The sequence below is a fragment of the Theobroma cacao genome, chromosome 1 (assembly GCF_053813885.1).
Source record: "Theobroma cacao isolate CCN51 chromosome 1, ASM5381388v1, whole genome shotgun sequence".
NCBI classification, from domain to species: Eukaryota; Viridiplantae; Streptophyta; class Magnoliopsida; order Malvales; family Malvaceae; genus Theobroma; species Theobroma cacao.
Genome location: NC_142639.1, coordinates 7,847,649 through 7,873,212, shown reverse-complemented (window position 1 = coordinate 7,873,212; position 25,564 = coordinate 7,847,649). Strand labels below are relative to the sequence as shown.

At 33.9% G+C, this 25,564-nt stretch overlaps 5 protein-coding genes and 1 pseudogene across 7 annotated transcripts in view; all 6 read right to left on the bottom strand.

The window, feature by feature from the left end:
- TOP3A (topoisomerase 3alpha) overlaps window positions 1-3,150 on the bottom strand; it is a 32,022-nt gene extending 28,872 nt beyond the window's left edge. For both annotated transcript variants that reach the window (XM_088802937.1, XM_007048418.3), the window contains exons 1-7: window positions 2,735-3,150; window positions 1,960-2,138; window positions 1,803-1,875; window positions 1,118-1,240; window positions 896-1,017; window positions 704-776; window positions 486-602 (exon numbers count right to left, since the gene is read on the bottom strand). In XM_088802937.1, the coding sequence (XP_088659063.1) occupies window positions 486-602; window positions 704-776; window positions 896-1,017; window positions 1,118-1,240; window positions 1,803-1,875; window positions 1,960-2,138; window positions 2,735-3,022 (975 nt within the window). In that variant the 5' untranslated portion in view covers window positions 3,023-3,150. The remainder of the gene's footprint in view (window positions 1-485; window positions 603-703; window positions 777-895; window positions 1,018-1,117; window positions 1,241-1,802; window positions 1,876-1,959; window positions 2,139-2,734) is intronic.
- A 780-nt stretch (window positions 3,151-3,930) lies between these two features.
- On the bottom strand, window positions 3,931-7,618 carry FCLY (farnesylcysteine lyase). The gene is made up of 5 exons (XM_018126883.2): window positions 6,918-7,618; window positions 6,487-6,660; window positions 5,263-5,622; window positions 4,965-5,140; window positions 3,931-4,456 (listed from the first exon to the last, which is right to left on the bottom strand). Exons 1-5 carry the CDS (start codon window positions 7,449-7,451, stop codon window positions 4,189-4,191), a joined length of 1,512 nt encoding a protein of 503 aa, XP_017982372.2. The 5' UTR covers window positions 7,452-7,618; the 3' UTR covers window positions 3,931-4,188.
- Window positions 7,619-9,127: 1,509 nt separating this feature from the next.
- Window positions 9,128-12,713, bottom strand: LOC18611917 (F-box family protein). The gene is made up of 2 exons (XM_018126877.2): window positions 10,702-12,713; window positions 9,128-9,567 (listed from the first exon to the last, which is right to left on the bottom strand). Exon 1 carries the CDS (start codon window positions 12,566-12,568, stop codon window positions 10,703-10,705), a length of 1,866 nt encoding a protein of 621 aa, XP_017982366.2. The 5' UTR covers window positions 12,569-12,713; the 3' UTR covers window positions 9,128-9,567; window position 10,702.
- Window positions 12,714-15,000: 2,287 nt separating this feature from the next.
- LOC18611916 (vacuolar protein sorting-associated protein 20 homolog 1-like) lies at window positions 15,001-19,646 on the bottom strand. Its single transcript, XM_018120901.2, has 6 exons — window positions 19,264-19,646; window positions 18,968-19,120; window positions 18,529-18,681; window positions 17,717-17,800; window positions 15,404-15,560; window positions 15,001-15,231 (listed from the first exon to the last, which is right to left on the bottom strand). The coding sequence occupies exons 1-6, from the start codon at window positions 19,363-19,365 to the stop codon at window positions 15,206-15,208; spliced, it is 675 nt and encodes a 224-aa protein (XP_017976390.1). The 5' UTR covers window positions 19,366-19,646; the 3' UTR covers window positions 15,001-15,205.
- Window positions 19,647-21,433: 1,787 nt separating this feature from the next.
- Window positions 21,434-22,334, bottom strand: LOC148764495 (beta-glucosidase 44-like). Its single transcript, XM_088809350.1, has 4 exons — window positions 22,142-22,334; window positions 22,031-22,062; window positions 21,835-21,937; window positions 21,434-21,742 (listed from the first exon to the last, which is right to left on the bottom strand). Exons 1-4 carry the CDS (start codon window positions 22,317-22,319, stop codon window positions 21,465-21,467), a joined length of 591 nt encoding a protein of 196 aa, XP_088665476.1. The 5' UTR covers window positions 22,320-22,334; the 3' UTR covers window positions 21,434-21,464.
- Window positions 22,335-22,480: 146 nt separating this feature from the next.
- LOC18611915 (beta-glucosidase 44-like) lies at window positions 22,481-24,252 on the bottom strand (annotated as a pseudogene). Its single transcript, XR_016024152.1, has 7 exons — window positions 23,988-24,252; window positions 23,811-23,869; window positions 23,547-23,622; window positions 23,364-23,435; window positions 23,128-23,215; window positions 22,759-23,011; window positions 22,481-22,658 (listed from the first exon to the last, which is right to left on the bottom strand). The product of XR_016024152.1 is annotated as a beta-glucosidase 44-like (transcript).
- Between the last annotated feature and the right edge of the window lie 1,312 nt (window positions 24,253-25,564).

Sequence of the window (25,564 nt, the reverse complement as noted above, 5' to 3'; positions counted from 1 at the left end):
AGTAGTATTTGTCATGATTGGGATCCCAAAATTGTAATATTTAAATAGAATAAGTGAAGGATACAATAAGCATCACTAATTAAAACAATAAAAACAATGAAATTTAGCTTGCTGCTACTGTTATTTACCATTATCTACTGTCCCCAATTCCCTCTCCCATTTTCCCCATTTTTCTCCCTCTCTCACTGGATATTATGTCAAAATTCAGAAAAGTAGTATTTTAATGTATGGCAAAAAAGAAAAGAGTACATATAAATGTGCAAACTTATAAGCAAATAACAATTTCTTCTATCTAGAAACAAAAGCTAAGCAGTCCATTTCATTATTAGTTTAATTTCTTGAGAGAAACAAGTGAAGGAGAAATGAGTTACAGCAAAGACAAGCCCTATCTTAAAAATAAATAAATAAATAAAAAGAACTCCCAGTTGATGCACTTAGGCATGTGTACAAATAAGATTAAGACATGTCCACTTCCAGCTGCTCACCTTCATCGTATGTTCAGAACTCATACGGAAATATCGTGAAGCACGCTTTTCAAGCTCAATGGTACTCAAAGGATATGGAGGATACTTAAGCTTTTCCTGGTGTCGAACTTTGGTAACCTATAAGACAATTATAATGAAAATTTCAATTATTCACTAAGAGTTGTTTCAATGATCAAAAGTTGGAATTGTTCTCAAACACTTGGTTTAGCACAACTCACAGTTGCATTTGGCTCCTGAACACACATTTCATAAACTATAACCGCACAAGTGTGATCAAAAAGATGTCCACGCCTGAAAATTTAGAATGCCATTAACTCTATCCTTAAGACCGCTTAAACGAAGGGAAAGAAATTTAAAATAAAAAAATATATATGATAAATCACATGACTGCAGAAAGCTTGTCAACTTACATCCAATTGAAGGTAGCAACACCTTCATCTAATTTATGAGAACAGTTGATTGTCCAAAATTCTTCAGGCTCATGTGACTGTACTTCCCAATACCGCTCCACAACAAAGCCGAGTGTAGGGAACTGCATTGCTAAAAGATATAAGACACAACATGGACAAGCATAGGGGCCATAGAACTATAAATCAATATATGTAATCTGATGTTGCCAATTATCACCTCACCTGACAAGGACCATAACTTAGAACAAGATTTCTGTCATCTGTAGCAGAATCAATAACAAACTTATCTCTCAACATCATAGTCTGAAATCTGGTGAAGGAAGCACCAATTCGTAGATCTATTTCCTGATAAATTTATAAATTTCAATTTTTGTTCTCTGTAGATATTAATAAATAATTACAATGACACGAGTAAGATGAACAGATAACATTCTTAAGTATTCAATGTAAACCAATTGGCAATAAATGGAGAAACCCACTTGAATATACCCCAAACTTAACTGATGTAGAACAACACTACTCAACACTCCTCACATGTAGGCCCAACTTAAAAACAGCAACAAACTGCTTACCACGTAAACAACTAATTCTAGGAACATAAAAATAACCACTTGGGAAACAAGCACCTTGGCTTCTAACAACATGTGAGCATCCTACATAAAACAAACTGATGGCTGGTAAAGTGGCTTAACTTACATTGAAGACCACAACAAACCCCAAATATAACTAATATAAGATAACACCACTCAACAAATGTATCAAAATAAAATTTAGGAAATGCATGAATAAGCCATAAAAACTCCTTTTGGTCTTTGTATGTAAGCAATTTGTGGAAACTTGTAAATCAAATTATTATCAATCAATTATGAACTCGAAGATTTCTCCCACAATAGGGGAAGTTACTTACTTGCCTAGCATCTACTGCATCAGAAAACCATGGATTTGGATCAACAAGATTCTGCGTCGCATGATGGATTTCCCTGGGATTTCCAACATCAGACTGCATTAAATCTAAGCCGAAGAAGACAACTAATGAAAAAGAACAAACATTAGTCTTTCAGAACCTCTCAATTAATGCAGAGAATCGTGCCCTTCGTATTGTCAGATGACAATTCACTGCTCTGCAAACATCAATAACCTCAAATGCAATGTTTTCTCCTTCTCTGTCACAATCAAGCCACAGAACCAACCACTGGCACCTCCTAGCTTCCTCCTCTAAAGTCCTCTTAATATCCATCTTATCCTAAATCATCAAAACTCCAATAAAAGAAATAATTCAGCAAATAAACATAACTTAGCACAATAGAAACCAGAAATTATGGAAGTCTCAAATACAAAGAAAAAATCTAGTTAATTTTGCTAATTACTTCATTTTTTTCCTTCTAAGGGCAAAAAGTGCGTTTGCATACTGTTATGGGTGGAAATTATACTAAGGGCACTACGGTGATTTCTTCAACCTTATATATTAATATATATGATAAACTTGTCGACCTTATTTTCACTACTACTAGACTAGATTTTCTTTATTTTTACACTTTACTAACTAGATCATTGGAGAGTTAGACGGAGTCAGATTCCATTGTTGACATTTTTCATTGTCCCCTGCTTAAAGGAGAAATCAGTTTTTCACTTCAACATTTGGTGATATAACAAAAGCTCTGATTTTACTTTTTCCATATATCAATCAATTTGAAATATCTTAACCTTTTAAATATTTGATCAAGTTTATTGGAATATGATTTTTATTTTTACAATTTAATTTTGTTTTTTAGCATCTTTTAGAAAAGGCAAAGAGTAAATTAGGGGAAAAACTTAAAAAATGGAAGAAAGAAGGGAGACCTCAGGAACGTGTTTGCGAACGGGTGCGTGGTAGAGGTCAGCAGGGTCACAGGAGTGCCACTTGCGGAAGCGGTCTTCGAATTCGAGCTCCATTAAGTGGCCCGTGACGGAGGTGAAGAGCATGTGGCAGGGTTGGCCCCGAACCGAGTAATTGAACTCGAATATCCTGTTGAAGCGGGACAGGCCATCGCGCACTCGTAGGCCTTGGTTCCTTGAGAGAATACCCGACACCGACTTCGCCACCGACGGCTTCTCCGCCACGTTCAGAACCTTGATTGTCCCCGACATTGGGAAAGTGGAAGAGCTTTGGAAGGTCTTTTCCCAAAATAGCGAGAGGGAGTTTCAAAGGATGCCTTTCCCGCCTTTTAAGAAGCGGAGGTAGGACGGGTCGGGTGGAGGTGGTGTTAGTGGTTGCCCCAATTGATACACATTTTCACAGTCCAAGAGGTAAGTCATATATATTGTATATTTAATTCGGGTATCAAAATAAACATTTCAATATAATTTGAGTATCTCATATATAATTAAATCTTATAATTATGAAACCTTGGTTTACTTCTTCAATTCATGAAAACATTTATATAATTATGATAGATAATTTTAAATTTGTTTTTACAATTATAAATTATTTTATACTTGAAATGCATCTCGAACATTTTAAATTTGATGTATGTTTTAATTTTTTTAACATAAATACTATTTATCATGTAAGTAGTTAAGGCAATTTGCATATGAATTCTATAAAACATTATTATACATCATCACATATTTTTTTATTTAAAACATGTCACGTGATTATATTCTTAAAAAATTAATTAAGTATTACAAAAATTATTAATCGAATGTTTAAATAAGTAATCATAATTTAATAATTATATGGGATATATAATATTTGATTAATTAATTTTCAAAATTATTATTGCATGGCATGTTTAAAAGACATATGCTAACTTGAAATAATCGAGTTATAAAATCTTTTCAAAAAATAGAAACATGCCATATCATACATGCTTATTCTAACCTTTGTCATTTGTTAACAATAATATGATAATAAAGAGTAAATTTCGCTTATGATTGCTAACCTTTTCTTTTTATTCCATTTTATTCTCTAATCTTTGAATTATTTTATTGAATTCTTAATTTTTTTTTAAAATGTTTTCATTTTGATCCTTCCATCAAATTCTTTGGAAAATTACTTAACATCCACAAATTATTTCATTAAAATTGACATAATATCTGCTTTGTAGTGAACATTCTCTTCACCTTTTACTTGGACATTTTTCTCAATCACCTCCAAATGCCAACGCATTTTTTTGACAAAATGCTCACAAAATACTCAGAAAAACAAAACAGCTCCACAAGGATTTTACAACATGGGCAAATACTGGTTTGTCTTTGTATATTCTACAATTTGATTTCACATTATTCATACTAATATCTACATCAGCTTTAAGTTACAAGTCCCAGTGTGATGTGTCTGCAGCAGGACTAAAGCTCTTCAAATTTGATGAATCCATGGAGGCTTCACTAAAATATCTTGACAAGATGAGCCTCGCTACATTCTCAGCTGCAACAGCACTTGTCTCCATGGTACTAGCTGCATTCTCAAATGCATTCACGTAGTACAAATGTTGACTATCCAAAATAAACGGTGCAAATACTTCAGGTGATTCGTAATGAGGATAGGCTCCCCAGTTTATTCGAATTGTATGCAGCCTTGCACTAACAATGAGAGCAAATGACACCCATCAGCATCTAATAATGCAAAGGTTCTTGAATCAATGTGTAAAGTTTAATAACAAGGCCTTGCCATGCCTTTTTCACACTCGTAAGAGTGTGAATCCTAAAACGAATTTACAGTGACTCCTACTTCTCCAAATCTAAGACAAGGGGGAACTGGGACAAGGGAGAAAAAAAACTGGTTGTTTCCCTCGTGCATTAACACTACTTGCATCTCAGCTACATCTATGTCATGGATTATGGTCTAATTAAAGGTCCCAATCTTAATAAAGTATCTAAGAAGCAGGCCCAGATACTTACTGCAAAACTACTATCTAAAAGAATGAGCACAAATCACATTAACAGGGCAAGCTATATGACAGAGCATATAGCCCAAGTCAATAATCATGCTACAAAAAGAACTTTAGGCAAATTGTTTTATGAACAATATGATCCCTTTCCCAGCACTTACCCGTGAGGTTAAAAGTTAATGATTAATAGAAAATATTACCTAAAAATGCTATCCAGCAATGCATCTGCCATTGGTTCTCGAGAGAATATTTTGTAAGTTGCATCTTTTTCATCATGTTGCTTGAGAATTGAAATGCTTGAGAATGGAACGTCAGGATCCTCTAACGTGCCAACGAGTTCTGGAATCTCTGCAACAGCTTTCAGGCCAAAATATGCCTTGCCAAGAGAAAACACAAACATTATAAAGGAACAAAAAAAGCTGGTCAGAACGATAAGAAATCAAAGATTAGTTTAGAAGTGCACATGAGAAAGCAATTAGCAACTCCTAAAATACTTACTGGATTCAAGAGGCCTCTCACAAAAGTTGCGTGTGTATGCTGCAGGTTCCTCTCAGGAATTGAAATTGAAGGTGTAAACTGGATATTCACTTCATCAAGGGGTGTAGCGACCACAGTGATATCACACGAGTAACTGTTTCCTTTCGTGGAGTTAAGTTCATAATATTCTCCAAGGTAAGAGATGGATTGTATTTCTTCATTCAGGTGCAAAGAAACATCAGAACTATTAATTAGTCCAGCAGCCATCTGCCAGTTCCCTCCTTCAATGGACCATAATCCTCCCCCAGATCCTGCCAATGAAACTGCCCCAGCAAGTCCACTGATATAGACACTTTGACCATAATTGATTCTTGTTATGACCTTCACCATGCAACATTATTATGACTTGTTATAACTTCTCAACAGTCAGCCTATTTGGTGCCAATTTCAAATTATAACATATATTTTTTTATGAGCTTCAAATTATAACATATTGGTTTGACTTTCAAGCCATCCCCAAAACCTTAGCTAGAATTAGAAGTCAATTTTCCAAATACATCAGAAAATGCCTCCCCTGAAATGAATCCAACAGAAAAGGAACAGATAAAACTTGAATTCAGCATATCTAAATTTACTAGATAAGATCTGTTTGCTAGGGGAATGGATATAATGGACTCCCTCCAATCAAATGCAATGGTTCACACCTGTCTTGTTGCTGTCTTTAGAGCAAATTTCATACAAATAGTTACAAGTAATTTAAAGGAAAGTAACTTTTACTAACAGAAGCTAGGTCACTTCAATAAATGAAGCAGCTTCCAACAGGTTCATACATATATGACTCATGGAGTCTGCAAATTATAGTTGTCCAACTGCATGGATTTCTATTAAATCAGAAACCACATTGCCTAGAAGAATGCAACCTTAAATAACCAGGTAGAGTAACCACAACCACTGGACACATTAAAAACGCACTACAGACAGTGATCTAACTCTCTACATGTACTTGCATCAAGCTTAAACCATATAGGCACAGGTCAGCGCTTCTTTTTTCGGTCATTGGGTCAGTGCTTTTGAGAGTGTAAAAAATGCAACGTCAAGTTGCTATAAATATATATTGGAGCTAATATTCCTCTACTAGGTGAGAATTTTGTCATAGTTCTTTCCAATTTTTTGGTTCAGGACTTGTACAATGCAGTTCATGTCACATAGTTAATGCAATAATCCAAGCAACATAGAAATTCTTACAGTGATAAGCTCCTCTATCAATAAAGGACACAGCTTGATGTCAATGAGTTCATCTTGCAAAGTTCGAGTTGTGAGATTATATAAACCAGCCCATTTAAGCATCTCATCCACAGTCTCAAAAACAGGCCTCGTTTCAGGGCGTTCATAGTACTTCAAGAAGCTATCCACGGTACTCTGCACCACAACAACACATCAGTCTCACATTAAGGAACAGATATCACGCAATACAAAGATAATCAAGACTTTATTTTCATCGTTGCCTACTTTGCTTTTACTATTTACTGTTTTTTTTTTTTCCTCCAAAGGGAATGATATAATCCTAGGAGTGCCAAAGAAAAAGCAAAAAAGAATCCGAGGAGTGTAATTTTGTTTCCTGTAAGCAAGTTAAAGAAAGAGAGGCGATCATAGAATTGAAGCAAGTAAAGTCAAACCTCAACGAAGCTGTTCATCTTGAGAAGGGAGAAGCCGTAGCGGAAAAACAAGTAGAAAGAATTTACAAAAGAAACAATCTTCTGCACCACCGGGAACTTGGAATCAACTTGAAGGGTTTTGAAAACAAACTTCTTCCCGTCCCAAATCCCAAACGACATCGAATCATCGTCCTCCGAGGAAGGGGGTGGTTTGATCTTCAACCCGAGAAGCTTCGTGTAGTTAAGCGCGTGGTAGTTCTTAGGGTGAAGAATCGAAGCACCAGCCTCAAAAGTCTCCCCGCCGATTGAGACAGTGGCCATGCGACCACCGACGATGGACCTACGCTCGAAGATATTGATGATTGGAGGGTTGGGTTGGGTTGGCGTGGGGTGGAAGTAGTGGCGGAGGAAGTGGGCGACGGATGAACCGCCGATGCCACTGCCGACAATGCAGACGGTGGGCGGAGGTGGGGCATTGGTGGAGATGCAGAAGATGAGAGGTAGTAACGAAAAAATGAAGAGGATAAGGAAACTGAAACTGGGTTTGGAAGACATGAATTCTTTCTTTTGAACTGCTTCTTCTTGTTGTTAGATGGTGGAATACATAAGGAGTGCTAATCTCAGTCCATTTCCATGGTGGCAACTGGCAAATGTTATAATACAATGGACGATGTGGTTGAAGGTCAGCAGCCAACTGTGGCTTTGGCAGCTTGCTTACTTCAGCTCAGCACTATTTTATAAAAGTCTTCGCCATTTTTTAAAGGCTCGTGGTAATTGCCTGGTGGCCGTAGCCTGTAGTATGGTTAGTAGTTCATGTTGAGACAATTATAAAAGAAAATCTTGAGATAAACAAGAATTAGTCCTTCGTTGTACTAATTTTCTTCATTCTTTTTAGATATTTTAAACTTATATTTTTTTGTTATGTTCAATTTTTTTTTTTTACTTTTTGACATTAAACATTATTAGAATTTTAATTTAAAATATATTAAAATTAAATTTTTTAATCTCTGTAATGTCAAATGGAGCGAACACATATTTGAATACATTAATTGTTAATTTCAAATTTTATTTTGAGATTATTAGATATATATACACTAAAATAATTAAAAATCACTCTACGATTTACAATCATTTTAGATTAAGATTTTTTTTATTAACACAATATTAATTTACTAAAAAATGACAATGTCCTATTTAATCTTTATACTTTAAAAAAAATCTAATGTTATACTTATATTCAAAAAATTTAACGTATAATTCAAAATTTAATTTCATGTATTAATTTACTTCAATATGTAAACATTATTAACAAAATATATTAATGTGAGTTTTAACCAATGAAATAATATATATATATATACATATTGATTGATCAAATGAAAATTTGTGTATCACATTAAACATATTTTAATCAATGAATTGCTAATGCATCTAACGGACACTTTTAGTTGTTATTAATATTATAATGGTGTCATTAAAAACTATAAAAAATATATAATACTCGTGGTTTCTAAATTTGACACATATATCACAATATAATTTTAAAAGTAATTTATTTATCTTTATATCTTTAATGTTATAATAAAATGATAATTCTATCGGTAATTTCATCATTGTTAATATTTGTATTAAATGTAATGTTAAATGTCCATTGAGGAGACGTGTGTATGCGTCCAATCAATTCCTTAATTTTATAATAAAATTATTTTTCTAAATACAAGTGTCCTAAGTCTAATGCAGATGCCAAACAATCTACAAGCATCAAAAGGTTTTGCGTTTAACCATGAAAAATAAGCTGACGAAACCAAATGGTTTTGCTTATGCAAGTCTTTGACGGTAGCTTCCTTATGGAACCTGCGTCTGCATGAACATAAGCCTTGTAATCACGGTTGGATAAAATTCACAAGTAGAATTGCAAAGGTAAAGAATGTAGAGTTCTATGCTGTTATTACATACACACATATAGCATCTGTTTTCTCTCCCTCTTGTCGCCAGTTCAGCTTGGCAAAATTGGTCCAATATCCAGGTATAACCCTATAAAAGGTAGCTGCCTTGGATGATTTACGCCATTGATCAAAACCCACCATACCATTTCATTTCGTTTCCTCCAATCTACACAACAAGAAACTTCAACGGGTTGTCCTTTCTCAAAGGAGGTACCCGGAGAGAGAGAGAGAGGAGAGGGAACAGGAGATGTACCTTCAATCCCAAATGAGGGTTCAAACAAGATATGAAGAACTGCAATTCAGGGGGTATAATTGTATAAACCAAAGGTCCAAAGAGAAAAGGTTACCACCATATAACCAAGCACTGTTTCAAAAATTAATGTGGAAAACTTATGCCATATGTTTGGAATATGGTATCTCTCTCTAGTAGACTACCACACTTCATTATCTGCTTTTAACCACAACACCTTTACCTGTAGCACAAGAATAATCAACATCCTGACAATCCGTTTTACCCAACACAATGAGATAACCTTCATGTTGTTTCGGAGAAATAGTATTTACATCACTTCGGAAACAAACTGAAATCTGAGACTCTTGAATTGTTACTGGCAGCAAACTAGCGCCCAGCTCTATATGATGAAATCAAAGCAAAGGCAGAGCAACAAAGCTTGAATATTTGCAATTTATTCCAATGCCCATTGGTGCCCTAAATATGCTTTTGCCTGCCAAACAAAAACATGGGAGCAGCCTCAGAGGATTATTTGCAAAGCATTCAACAAGAAAGCAACTCTAATTACATTAAAACTAGCATCTCTTAACATTAAACCAGGATGCAGCCCATACTTCAAAGAGAAGGGAGGTAACTTTTATAAAACAAAGCTGTTGTACTCATTTTAGAGGTTCACAAAACTTGTACTTAGTAAAATCTTCTTATCTGGCCTGGACAATATCAAGGACTTTTTCTCTTTGTTTTTTCCCTTGCATATACTACACAATATATGAATATATGAGAATGACAGGAAGTTGGATATAAAATTTAGATTCTGCACCTACAAAACTACAGCATATAAACCAATTACATTCCAAGTAAAGTGAGAAACAAACGCAAACAGAAAGACTGCAGAGCTGAAGCAACATGGTGCTTGTTTTGAGGAAAAAGAGGATTTTAACAGTTAATGAATCATTATTCTCAAAAATTTCCAAAGAAAAAGCCAGGTTATATTCATAAACTACCTATGAAGCCATACTTAATCCACTTAAGTCCTAAGAAGAAATTTAGTCAAAACATGGTAAAATAACAATGCAAATCATATGATACACAAATCAAGAGAAAGTCTAGGCTTTGGCGAGGGGTTACAACTATATAAATAGCATGATCATATTGGTTATCAACTGAACAGTTCACTCTCACCTCATTAGGCAATTAATTGATTATATTTCTCCAAATAAACAAGACAAACTCTAAAAGGGCCTAGGTCGGCACACCACAATTATTTTGAGATACTCAGAAAGTGAGAAAAACTGGAAACAATTGTAGGCATGCAATTGAAAAACTGATAGCAATTATTGAAAAGTAAATAGCATCTGGAAACTTATGGTATTTACATAAGACAATGTTAGTTGAGTTGCTTATTTAGCCCTCCCACTCAACCCACCCCTCACCCCACCAAAAAAAAAAAAAAACACTCACTACATGTTGTTATTGTCATGCCAAATAACCAAAAATGAATTTCCTAGTTGATGCATCAAGTATAGCATGACTGTGATAAATAGAGCAAACACATGGCAACATTAAATATCTAAGGGGGGTAAATAAAGAGCAATTAAAACATTCCTCAAGAGGACATAACACAAACCTTACTGACGATGAACAGTTGAGGTGTTTGAGAATCCAGCAAACACATTTGAGTAGGACTTGGTCAAATATGAAAAGTTGGCAATTGGAGGTAGAGCAGGCACCCGTTCACCTTTCTTCAAAAGCTCTTGCAAGTTGAGCCTTTGCAGTGTCAAGACAACCCTTGATTCCTTCCAAATGAAGGCAAGAAGACCATTTTGAATAATAAAAAGTGTGCCAGGCTTTGAGCCAGGATATCTAAAACCATATCCATTTGCAATACCCTCTCCCATAAACGCATGCTTCACATTCACAGGATGTGAATCTGCATCATTATCCCAAGGAAATGGATCCAGTGAAGGCTCATCAATATTCACTATGAACATTGCAGAACCATTTGGGTGCAGAACATAGTGGGTGCCTTCCAATATTTTAGTTGCAATGAGAAGCCGTTTTCCCTCTGTCTCTTCATAGGAGAGCAAAAGAAAGAACAGAGCTTTTCCAGGCTTGTCTTCAGTAGGCCTTCCAGGAGGCCAACCAAATGTTCCTCCCCATAAACCAGCATACTCTTGATCTTCCCTTGGTACCCGCATGGGCAGCTTGTAAAGAGCAAACCGTGTATCATGCATATTTGGCCAAGCTCGATACGATGATAACCTCATTGTAGAGGCATGTAATGTCAGCCCTATAGTATCCCCTGACTTAAGAAATTCATGAAGTTGAGCATGCCTATTCTCACTACTAGAAGAATTACATTTTGAAATTGCTCGACCACCATTGATGGAACTAGACTTCCGAAGAATTTGTTTAATGCTAGCTCTGAAGTACCCACCTATACTTTTCCTATTGTTGCCGCGCATCTGACCATCATCTCCATTCAATGTATTAGAACAAGAACTAGAACGGTCAAGGCTCTTTCTGATGTCATTGAGTTCCAACTGAGTAGGATCAGCAGGCATCTCAGTACTCGCCTTCAAATCTGTGCAATCATGATCACAGCCAGACCTATACATTTGCAGAAGCAGTAATCTTCGTTGCGACAAAACCACCAAATCATTTTGAAAATTCTCCACATCGTCCCTCAATCGAGGAAATAGTGGCCCACTTACAGAATAAGGAACTTTTTGACGAACTTGGCTGGTGACAGTCTCAAGCAACTTTCTTCTGTCAACAAAAGCCAACCGGCAAAAAGGAACCATGGTCCCACTCTGTCCTAACACCCTCTGTGACCTTGATAAATCACTATTTGATCTACTAACCTTTCTCGAAATCTCCTCATTGGAATGGTGAACAATGCTCTTACTAGGGAACAACTTACATCCATTCCTCGTTTCCCTAGGCTCAACCTCAAGCAATAGCACATTGCAATTCCTCTCAACATATTTCACAGAACCAGGATAAAAAAAGTCACATCCTTTCTCCCTACCATGCAGAAAAAATGTGGTGGAACCATCAAAATCCCCAATAATTTCAAACACCGGTGCCCATAGAATGGGGCCATCATCAATTCCTAAGGGACCAAGCTCTTGTGGAATTAGTCGACATCCAACAACAGAAACAAAACCAGGCATTACATAGACTACATTGCCAAGCTCAGGATTCTGGTGAACCCAAATCCCAATTAATGGCTTTACACTAACAAGGAAGCGACAAAGCGCCTTATATGATGATACACCTTCCCTCCACTCCACAAGGTCCCTTGTGGGCACGATCCCAACCACATCACATTGACTGAGCCAAATCTTTTCAGAGGCTACAAGTGCACATAGACTTTTGCAACATACACTGAGATTACATATGTCCCTTGGCAAAAGGGACCGAGATATAATGGCAAATACATCATCAGGTAAAGCAAGAAACAAACTAGAACCACAAGTTTCAGGTAACATAGTAGTATCTCACTTATTTGATCTTGGATTATCAAGAATTTTTCCAAATTGAGCTACAAATGAATATTTATGGAAAAAAACATTACTTCTGAGTCTATAAATAAATAAATAACAAACAATTAGCAGAAAAATTAACAACAAAATCAGAATTCAGAGCCATCATGTTACCCAAGATTCTTTCTGCTTCAAATCAGGCCTTCAAAAAGAATGGGTTTGTGATTTCTCCTCACTCTGCAATTATTGGCCGAACAAGCTGGAGACGGATATTGAATTGGGTTTTCATAAACTTCCCCAAATTAAATTGGGGTTGGTTGGTTTTTTTTTTTTTCCCCTAAGAATCTACTATTCTTTGCATCGATAACGTAAGTTAGATAAAAAGAAAAAAATAGCTGAGCTGCTCACAGAAAGGAGATGGATGATAAAACGTTTGACTAGGGTGAGTTCTCAAGTCGTCGCCACTACTAAAAAATCAAAAGTTGAAAGCACCTTTTGCATATATTTTTTTTCGGTCATCAAGAAAATGAGTGATGAGAGCCCGAGAGCAGGACAAAACGATAAATGAGAAGAAGAAATGGGGAGACCGGAGAGAAGGAATAAGGCTAGCTCAACTTGAGGGTACCACTCTGAATCTGAAGCCCTGTTGGCCCGTTGCCAGTCAGCCAACTAATGTTGAATTTTTGAGCTTAAAGTAGAAGCCGAAGCCCCTACAAGTGCCAAAAACACTCTCACAATATTCTCGCACTGTTCCCGGTCCAATTATTGTTGACTCTGCGGAACATCTATAAATACTCATTGGTTGGTGGACCATGCTATACAAGCTTGATGCGTTTTCCATGAGAAGATGGAAAATTAAAAATTGAACATTAAATTTTTGCACCAAAAATTAAATAGAATTTCCTCAGTAACTATGAATTTAAATACCATGCTGCAGTTATAAATTTCAAAATTTTATAAAATAATTATAAAATAATTACAAAAATAATCATATTATATATATCTTAAATTTTTAAAAAAAATTGACTGTCATCACCAATTAACTTCTTGATTTTGTCGTTGCATGTTTGAATGTTACATAAGGAGCGATATATTCTAAGCTCTAATTCCTTATATTTAGAGCAACTTAATGTTTGAAAATTTCTTGATCAAAGCTAACGTAAGTTTGGGTCAAGGCCATAATGTTTATTGGCTTCAAATGCCACCACGTTTCCAATATTTGGTATTATATGTGTGTGACAGCAGCAAAATTGACTATTTGAATTGAAACATGATGTTGATTTCATTTCTCTTTCCTGCTTTAATTAAACTGTATATATAATATATAATATAATATATATATATATATATTACATACAAACATTGATAAATTAAACTCAAATTCAATAAATGGAAATTACTCGTTAGAATTCATCCAAAACATAATCTTATCCTCTTAAAGAATTTTAAATTATTTTATTATGGGTAGTAGTCTTAACTTTACTTTGACTAAACCCAAGATGTTCCAAAACAGTCTAACCTGCCAACAATCCCCAATCTGTCCATTTCTACACATTGGAAAATTACTCGCCCCTGCAAGTTACATCTGAATATTTTAATTCAATAATAAATACATATTATATATATTCTTTAAAGTTTTTATTAATTATGATAATTTAAAAAAAAAATCTTCTAATGCCCAACATATAACTGGGATAATACCTAACAAATATTTTGTATTTGGTAAAAAAAGAAAAGAGAAGACCAAGTCATGAAGCATTATTATTTATGAAGAAGCATGGTACCATTTGATAATCTGACAAACACTTGATTGGAGGCAGGCTAGTGTCCCGTCTAGCGTTAGTGACATAATTCTTTTTAAACGTGCATATTGGAAGAAAATGACCGTTGACCTCCGAACAAGTCCTGCTATTTACGTTTGTTGAATTGTAACGCGTCTACTATTAAATTTGGCAATGGCTAATGAGCAATGACAGAAGTGGCAAAAACCGGCCCGACCCACAAGGCATGCCCAAACCAACCCGATTTCAATTGTGAAAGTCAAGGATCCAATACCTGACCGCAACCCGTATATGATCTTTCATATATTATTAAATTCCAGGATTCATTTTGTCAATGAATAACTTTGCGGAATAGCACCAAAGAATAGAAGTAATTTGGAGCAATTATTACACCAGTAGAATCTAATCACTACTCATTAATAATATATGAACAGGAAAATGCTGTTAACAGCATCCAGAAATGAGAAATTCTTGTCAGCAAGGAGTCCACTTCCCACGCTTATACGTGAACGATGCAATGTGGCATTTACACTAGCTTAACAGTTCAAACCTTATCCAGATAGATGAAGCACATTCAGTGCATCCAAGAAATTAATGTGCCATCTGTGAGCAGGACTCATGGCGAGCACTACACTAAAGATTTACATGGGCAGAAAATAAGCAATTTCAATAAGCATTATATGATCAAACAGGTATTTATACAGATCTGTACAAACTGACATGGAAATAATTTACCACCAAACTCAACCCATCACATAGACAATTATAGAAAGAACCAAATGAAAAGACGTGAATCAGGCAGCTGGGAGCTGTTCATTAATAATGGCAGGCTGCTCATGAAACAGCCACATCGTTTTCTTAATCATGCAGGCAATGGTTCCTCCATAACTGCATTTTCAAAAACTGTCAGGCGTTTGAAAGTCTCAATCAAGTAGGGAGTGCATGCATGTGTGATGTGTGTGAAAGCATGGGCACTTTGGAAGTGAGTGTGAGAGAGTGAAAGAGAGTGCTTGTGTCGGTGCATGAATGTGTAGAAAGAAAGAGAGAGAGAGGCAGAAACCTCTTCTTTTGGTGGAAACTTCAGCTGAAGCAATTTCATCATCATCTCTAGCAGCATTGGAAGCAACTGGTTTCTTGGTTGGCACATTAGGAAGATCCAAATTTTGTTCTTCAGATGGTGCTGTGGTAGGCACTTCCGGCATATGTTGAACAGCCATCTAAACCAAAGATACAGTTTGACATTCAGAAAGATGGTTGAGGGAACAATGTCATATGCTATGAAACAAAATTAAATCCCGAATGACGCACTAAACAAATGGCGTTCACATGCTTATAAACCACCAAAAAATCCCTTCTTTTACATAAATAATCAAATCAAAAGGAAGAAATAAGCCAAGCTTAACATAACCAAAGACATAAGGTCTCATGGTTCAACATATAATCTCATACTAGATTTATCTCTGAGCAATAATCATAAAACTATCATGATATAAACAAAACTCAAATGGGCCAAAGGGAAAGAGAAAAATTTATATAAAGCAAAAGCCATCCTACTCTTTATTTATTAGTAAGCACAAAAATGAGAATAAAAAAGTTACATATCACAGAAGTCCACAGCCCCTAAAGACAGCATTGGCAATCCCTTTTATACTAATTAATATAGAATAACCTAAATATTCTAAAATATCCTAACTACTATAAAAATTACAGTTAACTTGATAAAATATAACAAATAACAAAAAAAAGACCTAGAAAATTCAATCCTTCAAATGCTTCTTTCCATCCGCCATCAATAGGGTCACTTTAATGTTTGGGGCATTAACTTGTCAATAAATTCAAGTTTTGTCAAATTGGATTAGAGATCAGTGGACAAGCCGTCTAAGTTGGACAAGCTTTTGTAACGTCTAGTCATGTACACTAACCAGAGGGTAAAAGTAACGAAGATCACTTTTTGGAATTCACATGACAAACATGATAAAGCTCTAAACGAAGAAATCGATTTATTATTTATTAAAGGTTAAGGTCTGGTTGTGTAGTGAATCTTAACTAGCCCCAAGGTTTAAGACAGCATTTTTTCAAAATGATAGTGTTGCAAACATAGTCCATAAAAATTGAAGAGGAGAAACATCCCCATCCTTGCAAGATTTCAAGGACTCCAAAGATGATGATGAAATTCTTATTAGTTCAAAACATTTACTGCAATTTAATATAGGTAATGTCTACAAAGATGAGGTCTGGCATAATTTTTATCAACATGGATGCAGTGGCCGTAATAATAACTCCTCAAAGGGACAATTAGGAGCTCACATAGCATCCATGAAAGGAATTAGGTATGATTCATGTGTTGTTTGGAAGAATTGTACAGGCTGATAAAGATACTCATCAAGTGAAAATTAAAAAGTTGCTTGATGATTTTGAGAATGCAGAAAGTGAAGAATTGTAAGACAGGTTGCCACCAATGAAGGGTATAAGACATTCTATTTATTTAATACCCAGAGCAGCTTTTCCAATCTAGCAGGTTCTGGATGCCACCAGCAAATAAAGCAGAAATGTGCAGGCAAGCTAAAAATTTAATTACTAGAGGTTTAGTCTGAAAAGGTATTGTTGCAGCTGAGTTTTTTTCACCTCAGATGTGATGCGATAGTAAAAATTGTATGTGTTACATAAAAACGTGTGTGTGTGTGTGTGTGTAGGTCGTGCTATTGTAGAAGTAATGTAGCACAACATTGCTCATTCTATTTTTCAAATAAGTAGGTTCCATTAAGGGGTATTTATGTCTTTTCCGTTTATTTTCTTTAAGTTGTATAGCATGGTTGAAATTGGATTTATTTCAAGGGCTAGGATATTTACTTCTAAGGTCTTTCGCAACTTGAATGCTAGTATTACTTTTAATGACTACTTTCACTTTAGGATCTATGAACAGAACAGATTGTTCTCTATATTTCCCAGCACTGGAAACCAGAAGACCAACCTTTTGGTGTATTTCACCTCTATTCCTCCCTCTCTAATTTCTCTTATGTTTGTCTGGTTTCCTTCCCATATCAAAGAGGGTAAAAGCATTGGAGAGGAAAATGATAAAATAATTTAGGTAACTGTTGCAAGTCATAAAAGTTTTAGTGTTAATTTATACATTTCTTATAAAATGACTCTAGTGACTTTTAACCCCTAGATCTAAAGGATTTTAGTATTACAAAGCCTAGGGCCATTTTTTGCATATTTGTGGAAAAATTCATGAATTAATACTCCTATAAGTTTTGTTTAATTAATTGTAAAAATTAAGATCTTCTGTGAGCACCACCTAAATGTTCAAACAAACCATAGATTGTTACTCATTCAAACGCAATTTTATGCCACTTATAACTGAAACAAATACCTGAGTTTCCAAGGTCTCAAATTCTGCCAAAATCTCCTCTTCATCTTCTGCTGATAATTTCTCTCCCAGTATTGCATTGATTTCCTTCAAAATCACAAATATGGCAGCTCTTTTTTAGAAAAAAAAAATGAATAGAGAAGAAGCTGCAAGCCCAAATGAAGAGGAAATGTTCAAGTTAAGAATTAACAAACGCGATACCTTTTGATGGATAACAAAAAACCCGGATTGACAAAATAATCACAGAAAAAGGAAAATATAAGTGATTCTTACAAAACAGGATAACACATGGCTTATTCTCCATTTATAGCATAATTGTTTAACAAGCAGAAGCATTACATGTTTATAGGCTTTTCAGATTACCAATGTCATTCACCGATATTTAGAGGGATATCATCTAAAATATTAAACCAAAACATATCTAAGAGAAAAAATTTGACAAACAGCATTTTGAAAATGACAGATGTACGTAATGCAACCCCGTGCAGACTTGAATACTGCATCTTAGTGACAACATGGTAATGCAAGTCTAAATTTTTCTGTTCTCAAGACTTCAAAACCCTAAACCTAGCTTGGCATGCCCCGATTTACATGCAACTAGTTGATGGCATGATAAACAGCTTTATGTAAAGCAGACAAATACTTGCAGACAAACAAAGAAGAAGAAAAAGCAGAACAGAGTGGGACAGAGAACAAACAAGAGAAATCTCCATCAAGGAACATAAGTAATTTTAGAGTGAGGAATCAAGCAAAAGAGCAAAGCCCATTATGACTTAAATGGAATCAAGAGAAGTAAGAATTGAAATGACACTTACATCTTGATAAGCCTTAGCCTCTTCGGTGTCATCCATTAACTTTTGGACATCCTCTAGGTTGATCTCACTTTGTATTGCCTTAATTGCATTGTTACCTGATTTCAAACTCTCAAAAACTGCTTTTTGCTTGCTTGCTAGTTCAATATCTGCCAACTGAAACAAAAATCTGTGTTTTAATCTATCTACAGCATTTTTTTAACAGTAATACAAAAACCCAAAAGCAAGGCAACAGAACAGATCCATATGTTGATGCTAGCTCTAAAATAAAGACATTGTAAAAGATTGAGTGGATATCTGATCAAACTATTATACAATTTATTAATAAAAAAATATAGCATTCAACAGTGAGAGATCGATTGAAAGAATTTAAATAAGGTAGCTACATTTTCAGAAAACAAATCAATTATCAAATATACTACGATAATTCAGTTTCACTTACTTGTTGCTCGACATTAATAAGCCACGTGTCAACTTGCTTCAATAATTCTTCCTGGGCTTTCTTCTTCTTCAATGCTAACAAAGCTCTATCCTTTCTCTTTTCACGAATCAAGTCTCTAGCAGCTTGCTTTTCAGCTTCTATAACAGCCTCAAGCTAACAAAGAGGAGAAATTAAAAAAAAAAAAAGAATGAAGCTAAAGGTAAAATTACAGAAATTCAACCAAAAAAAAAAAAAACCCAACACTGTAATATTTAATTACAAAGAAATAAATGAGAAGAGAAAAAAGAGAGGGAAACCTGTTGTTGGTATTGACCCAGCTTGCGCCTCTGAGTCTTGAGGGAGAGAATTGCTCGATCGACTTCGGTGATCTTGGGTTTCTTCACCAATAAATTCCCCATCTATTATTGATTAATTGCTCGATCCACGTCAAAAACAAAAAAAAAAAAAAAAACCCTTAACCCTCAGTTATTCACTCGTCTCCTTTTCTGGCCTCTCAGGCTCCGAGGTAGAGAGTCTGCCTTAGCGGCGGAAGCGCCTTTTCCGACTATTTTTCTTTCTCCAATTAGCCAATCTCTCTTATTTCGTTTCCTGATTTCGCATCGTTTCCGATACTTTAATTTCCCTGACCCTGTCTAAGCATGTGTCTTTTAATATTAACATTATATCTAAGGAATTTGGTTAAACTCATTATTATTAAATATTTCAATATATTATAATTTAAAAATAAAAAAATAATAACATTTAATATTAATACTATAATTATTCAATAATAAAGAATATTAACATTTAAAGTTCATATCCTAAGTCAACATTAATGTCAAGATTTTAAGATAACTTTCATGATAAGTATCTTTTATTATAATATTTGAAAATGGTTAATTTTATTAAAAAAATATATAAATATATTTGAAAAGTATCTACTTTTATTAATTAGTGGGATATACAAAACACTGAAAACAGGTTCTTGCAAACCTGTAGCTCTTTGCATTGAGCAAAAAATAAATGCAGAGTTACCATAGCCTGCCCATGCCCAGCGAAATCAAAACAAAGAAGCCTATCCGTACATGAACAGTATTACAGATATCGTATTCCCCCTTGATTCACTCATCTAATCTACCTGCGTCTCTGTGATTCCTCGGCTGGGTTACTCTTCTGTGCAATTTTGTTGAACTCCTTGGCTGGTGACCAATAACAAGTCTTGTAATCTTGTTATCCCTCCTTTGGCTAAAGGCATCTGCCTCTCCATTAGCAGAACGTGGAGTATGAGAGATCTCCCACTCCTTCACCTTTGCCAACAGTTGGGAAATTTGTATAACCTCTTTTCTCTTTCTCCATGAAACCTCATTTGATTTACGCACCCATTTAATCACGTTGGATGAGTCACTCTCTAGGAAGAGTTTGTGAGAGTTCACCCAAGTTGAAGCCACAAAAATCAAAACTGCTTTTTTATAAAAATATATTTACTTTTTATAATATTATTTATCATGATAACCCTTACATATTTATATTAATATTTTAACAATATTTATTTTAATTTTATATTTTTACATTCATTTTTATAAATTTAAATTAAGATTTTTAAATGATTAATTTTTATTACAAGTGTTTTTATTTAAAATTGAGTAACTAAAATAAAAAAAATTTAAAATTAAGTGATCCGATGAATAATTTATTTTTTATTTTTTTTTGTTTTCAATTTCATCATTTGTAAAAACAAAAATTTTGAAGTATCAATGAATCAATCAAATAGAGTCTTAATTTGTGTAATTAAGAGTGATGTAATTTTTTTTAATTTTTAGACAATTCAATCCATATTTTTGAGATGTTTTACAACTACTCATTGGGTTTGTAACGGTAGAAATACATATTTTATTTGGTAGTCTTTACCATTCTAGCTCATTTCTAATTTTAATTTCCTCTTGAATTTGGTTTTTTTTCTTTCCTTTTTTTTTTTAGTAAAAATTGACTTGCCTGAGTTCATCATTTGAACATTAAATTAAAATGATGTATATCCTTTATCTATCATAAATCTTATAGATTTTATATTCCGATTCTCCAAATATTAATTGTGGAAAAAATCAATAATAATTTACATTTTTATATGTTTTGACCAAGGATAATTTACATTATTTAAAATTTTATAGCTTCCCTGTGTTGTTATTTTGACTGTGGAATAAGCACTTTAAGCTATGAACGAAGTAAGTCATGAAACAGTGATTCTTGAATACTATTTGTTTTTATGTTTTGAGAATACTATTTCTTCATAAATATTTCTCTTGAAGATGTTAGATATAAGTATAAAATTAATCTAACCAGTTAATAAGGAATTCCACAAAATTAAAACGTGCCTCACAGAATAATATTATAATATTACAGAAGCTCTAAAAGATATTAAATGTTTTAGATAAAGATATAGAAAAAGATAAAAAAACAGAAGCATTAAGAAGATGGAAAAAGACCTGAAAAACCTAACAAGATAACCTTATATATGTGTATCCTAGTGCTTCTTTCTCTCAAGCATTTGTTTGAACCAATGAGCTGACATCTTTGGGTACCTCTTGAGAGTTTTGAAATCAACGTAAACTATGCCAAATCTAGAGCTGTACCCCGAAAGCCATTCAAAGTTGTCAAGCAATGACCAAGCAAAGTAGCCAGTGACATTGGCTCCATCATCCACGGCTCTCTTCAATTCCTTTAAGTAGCTTCTATAATAATTTACTCTCTCTCTATCATACAATGCGTCAGGAAGCGTGACATTGCCAGGGTCATCCATTCCTGCCATTGATCAACAAATTAGAATCAGATTCAAACCTTGCTTAATTAATTAATAAAAGCTTTCCAAGCTGGTAGAGTCTTTGCTGCCTTACCATTTTCTGCTAGAATTACATTGGGGTTTCCATAACGCTCTTTTATATATGTTACAGCTTTGTACATACCCCATGGAACTTCGTACAGCCATGGAGAGTAAGCCTGCAGTTTTTTTTTGGTGCATTAATATTGCAAGTCAAATATTAAAGAATTTGGCAAAGTCGGTGATGATTGCAAGAGGATTAAAAGATTTACCCGACGACCAATTGGGTTTCCCGTACGTTCATCTGTTGATTGCAAACACAAACAGGTAAGTAGTCCATATTTTGGGTCAAAGAGATAGGAAGGGATGATCAAGGGACTTACGAGCAAACCCAACATTCCAATCCTGTTGGTAACCAGTCACATTGGGCTTAGGCTGATGCGGGTCATACATGTAGTAAGAAGTGTATTGGTTGATACCAATAAAATCAAAGGAGTTTTTCACAGTCTTGACATCACTTTTGCTGAACTTCGGAAGCCTTTCTCCCACAATTTCTTGCATTGTTCTTGGATATTCTCCATATACAAGGGGGTGCAGGAACCTGCAAAATAGAATTCACAAAAACATTCCCTCCTTAGATTAGTATAGGCAGGTTATTTTGGGGCTCTGGATGTCTTAATGTTTCATTCATTTTGCTTTTATCATGAGTCCTGTTTGAATCTTCACAAGACAAGAAAAACATATAGACAGGTTGCATTTCTTAGTAAATATTCAGGAATTTTACCATCCAACATGGAAGTCTCTTGCTCTCTGTGCTGCATAGTTGTCAGCCTTTCCTCTTGTTAGAGGTTCATACCAAACAAAGTCCAGGAGGATTCCAATTCTTCCCTTCTGTTTAGGCTGAAAGAAGCAAATGAAAATCATTCTGATAAGTATTAAATTATCAAAGAACCAATAGATAAGAGAACCAATTAATTGAGAACTTCAAAATGATCACTACCTGATATTTTTCGCGGTATCTTTTAGCAGCTTCAGCATGACTTAAGATCAAATTATGTGCTGCAATATAAGGCTCGGTTGCAGAGTTTCCAGCAGTACAATTTCCAAATGGCTTTGAGCATCTATTAGGAGGATTGATTCCATTGTCAAATCCAAGAGCAGCCACCACCCTTGGTTCATTGAATGTCATCCAATTCTTTACTCTATCACCAAATGTCTTGAAACAGAAATCTGCATAGTCAGCAAAATCTTTCCTGCAAGATTCAAACAGCTTTTCAAATCATTGTAAATTTATTTAACTGTTTAGACAATTTTCTGAAGTGATGATGGCCTCTTTCACTTGACAAAAAGAGGTTGTCTCTCCACTTACACAACTTGGTCACCCAGCAAACCTCCATATTTCTCCTGAAGTGCAAGTGGGAGATCGTAGTGGTACAAATTCGCATATGGAGTAATTCCTACATATAGATAGTAAGAGGTTACTATTCATCCAGTTTACAAAACTACAGATAGAATACAAAACCTTTGAGTCTAACGTAGTGGTGGACACATAAATTTCGGTTATGCTCAACCAGTAGTCTATATATAGTATTGAAATTAATATACCTTTCTCAAGCATGGAGTCGATCAATCTATTGTAGTAGGCAACTCCCTTCCTGTTTACCTTTCCTGTCCCATCTACATAAACGAATAAATATGAGCAACAATTAGTCAAAAATTGGAATGTGTATACAAAATGTTATCAATTTAATGGAAAGTTGATATAGACATGGTAGATGGTGTATGTACTTGGAAAAATTCTGGACCATGAGATCGAAAATCTGTAGGCATCGAAGTTCAACTTATGCATCAGATCAACATCTTCCTGCAAACAGGAAGAGTGACAAATGGTCTTAGAATCTTTTGAGTTGTCCCAACTCTCATGTGATGCAGAGATGAGGCTGACATAACATGGTGACAGTCCATATACCAAGCTAGATCTGATTGCTTGGCTTTTCTTACAAGGTAAAAGTAAAGTGCTAGCTAGCATTGGTGGAAGGGGAAAAGCCATACCTTGTAACGATGATACTGATCCACAGAAACTTCACCTGTAGCATTATTTACAATATTTCCTGTTGCATATATCACATCTCTTCTTTTAGCATTAGCATTTAAAATCTTATTCAAATTAAAAACCAAAAAAGAAGAAGAAAGGAACAGGATAAACAATCTTATCATTTAACATTTAACCTGGAACTTTGACAAAGACATCCCATATACTAGGTCCTCTACCCTCTTTGCTAGCCATTCCTTCAACTTGATATGCCGATGCCGCCGTCCCAAACACAAAACCCTCCGGAAAACTATCTCTGCTCAAGCCTCCGGTGTCCAACCGCTGTTTCTCTATCTGTTTCTCGACATTAGACCATGCGTCATCGGATGATGCATTTACATGCAAAGCAGTGATAACCAAAGTGAGTGACAGCAGCAACAAAATTACTAAGGTTTTCATGGTGACAAGGCTTTTGGTTTAAGTGAATAAAAAAACCTTGTTATCAACCTTTGTATTTATAAGGTGAGAAAGATTTTATAAATAACAGAAAAATAAATTAATTTCAATCAAAGTTTGATATTGTAGAATTTTACTAGGATCCTTTATTTGGATATGGGATAAAATTGAAAGATAAAATCAAGTAATGAAATCTAATCTGCTTAAATCAAGATAGAATTTGTATTTTTTTATATCTAGTTAAATTAATTATAAATAATATATATAATAAAGAAATTTTTTTAAAATTTTATATTTATTAATAAAATTAAAAATTATATGAAATAAATTGAAAAGATTATTTTTTTTAATTTAAATTCTCAACATGTTCCATTATAACATATATTTTTAAATAAGAATGTGTTTTTCATATTAATTTATTAATTAAAAATTAAAAAACATTTAACCTAAAATTCGATTTTTTTAGAATTTTTTTGTTCAAAGTTTAAATCTAAAAAATTAAGATTCATAAAAATAACTTATCATTTTAAAAAAATAAGTTTTTAATAATTTAATAAGATAAAATTTTAAAAAATGTATTATATTGTATAGTACCCATATTATGTGATACAGATACTTTATCAAAACAATACGTGTATTTATTAGATGAGAAAGATTTTATAAATAACAAAAAAATAAATTAATTTAAATTAGAGTTTAATTTTGGATTGGTTTTATTCTAAAATTTTAAAAGAGTCCTTTATTTGGATATGGGTTAAATAGAAAGATAAATCCAAGTAATGAAATCTAATCTAATATAGTTTAATCAAGATAGAAATCTTATTTTGTTTTATATCCAGTTAAATTAATTATAAATAACATGTAAAATAAAGAATTTTTTTTAAGAAATTATATTTATTAATAAAATTAAAAATTATATGACATAAATTGAAAGGATTATTTTTTTAATTTGAACTCTCATCCTGTTACATTATAATATATATATATTTAAATAAGATATGGGTTTTTTATGTTAATTTATTAATTAAAAACTAAAAAATATTTAACAGGCCAAGCATATTAATTTTTATTAGTAAGAGTGAATATTAGTACATGAAGTGTTAGTATAAGATTCTTTTTTAAAAAAATTAATTCATGTCAACAGAAAAGATCCCATAAAAAACATTGTTCTTGTACAATTTCAATCTAACATATTTTAAAAAACATCTCTAACAAAATTTTCATCAATTTTTATGCAACAAATAATTGAATAAACAATAATTGAGAGAGTATAAAATAAATAAATTAGGAAAAAAAACAGCTATTCATATTCATTAAT

Bases quoted from the DNA above. Each gene is read 5' to 3' on its own strand.
- LOC18611916 (XM_018120901.2), bottom strand. From the start codon at position 19,365: ATGGGGAATTTATTGGTGAAGAAACCCAAGATCACCGAAGTCGATCGA. The intron at 18,682-18,967 runs GTAAGTGAAACT...TTTTTGTTTCAG, and splicing joins TTATTAATGTCGAGCAACAA to TTGGCAGATATTGAACTAGC. The intron at 15,561-17,716 runs GTATTTGTTTCA...TCTTTGGTTTAG, and splicing joins TTGAGACCTTGGAAACTCAG to ATGGCTGTTCAACATATGCC.
- LOC18611917 (XM_018126877.2), bottom strand. From the start codon at position 12,568: ATGTTACCTGAAACTTGTGGTTCTAGTTTGTTTCTTGCTTTACCTGAT.
- FCLY (XM_018126883.2), bottom strand. From the start codon at position 7,451: ATGTCTTCCAAACCCAGTTTCAGTTTCCTTATCCTCTTCATTTTTTCG. The intron at 5,141-5,262 runs GTAAGTATTTTA...TCTCTTGGCAAG, and splicing joins TGAGAGGCCTCTTGAATCCA to GCATATTTTGGCCTGAAAGC. The intron at 4,457-4,964 runs GTAATATTTTCT...TCTCATTGTTAG, and splicing joins TTGCTGGATAGCATTTTTAG to TGCAAGGCTGCATACAATTC.
- LOC148764495 (XM_088809350.1), bottom strand. From the start codon at position 22,319: ATGCAAGAAATTGTGGGAGAAAGGCTTCCGAAGTTCAGCAAAAGTGAT. The intron at 21,938-22,030 runs GTAAATCTTTTA...AAAAAACTGCAG, and splicing joins GAAACCCAATTGGTCGTCGG to GCTTACTCTCCATGGCTGTA. The intron at 21,743-21,834 runs GTAAGGCAGCAA...GATCAATGGCAG, and splicing joins TGTAATTCTAGCAGAAAATG to GAATGGATGACCCTGGCAAT.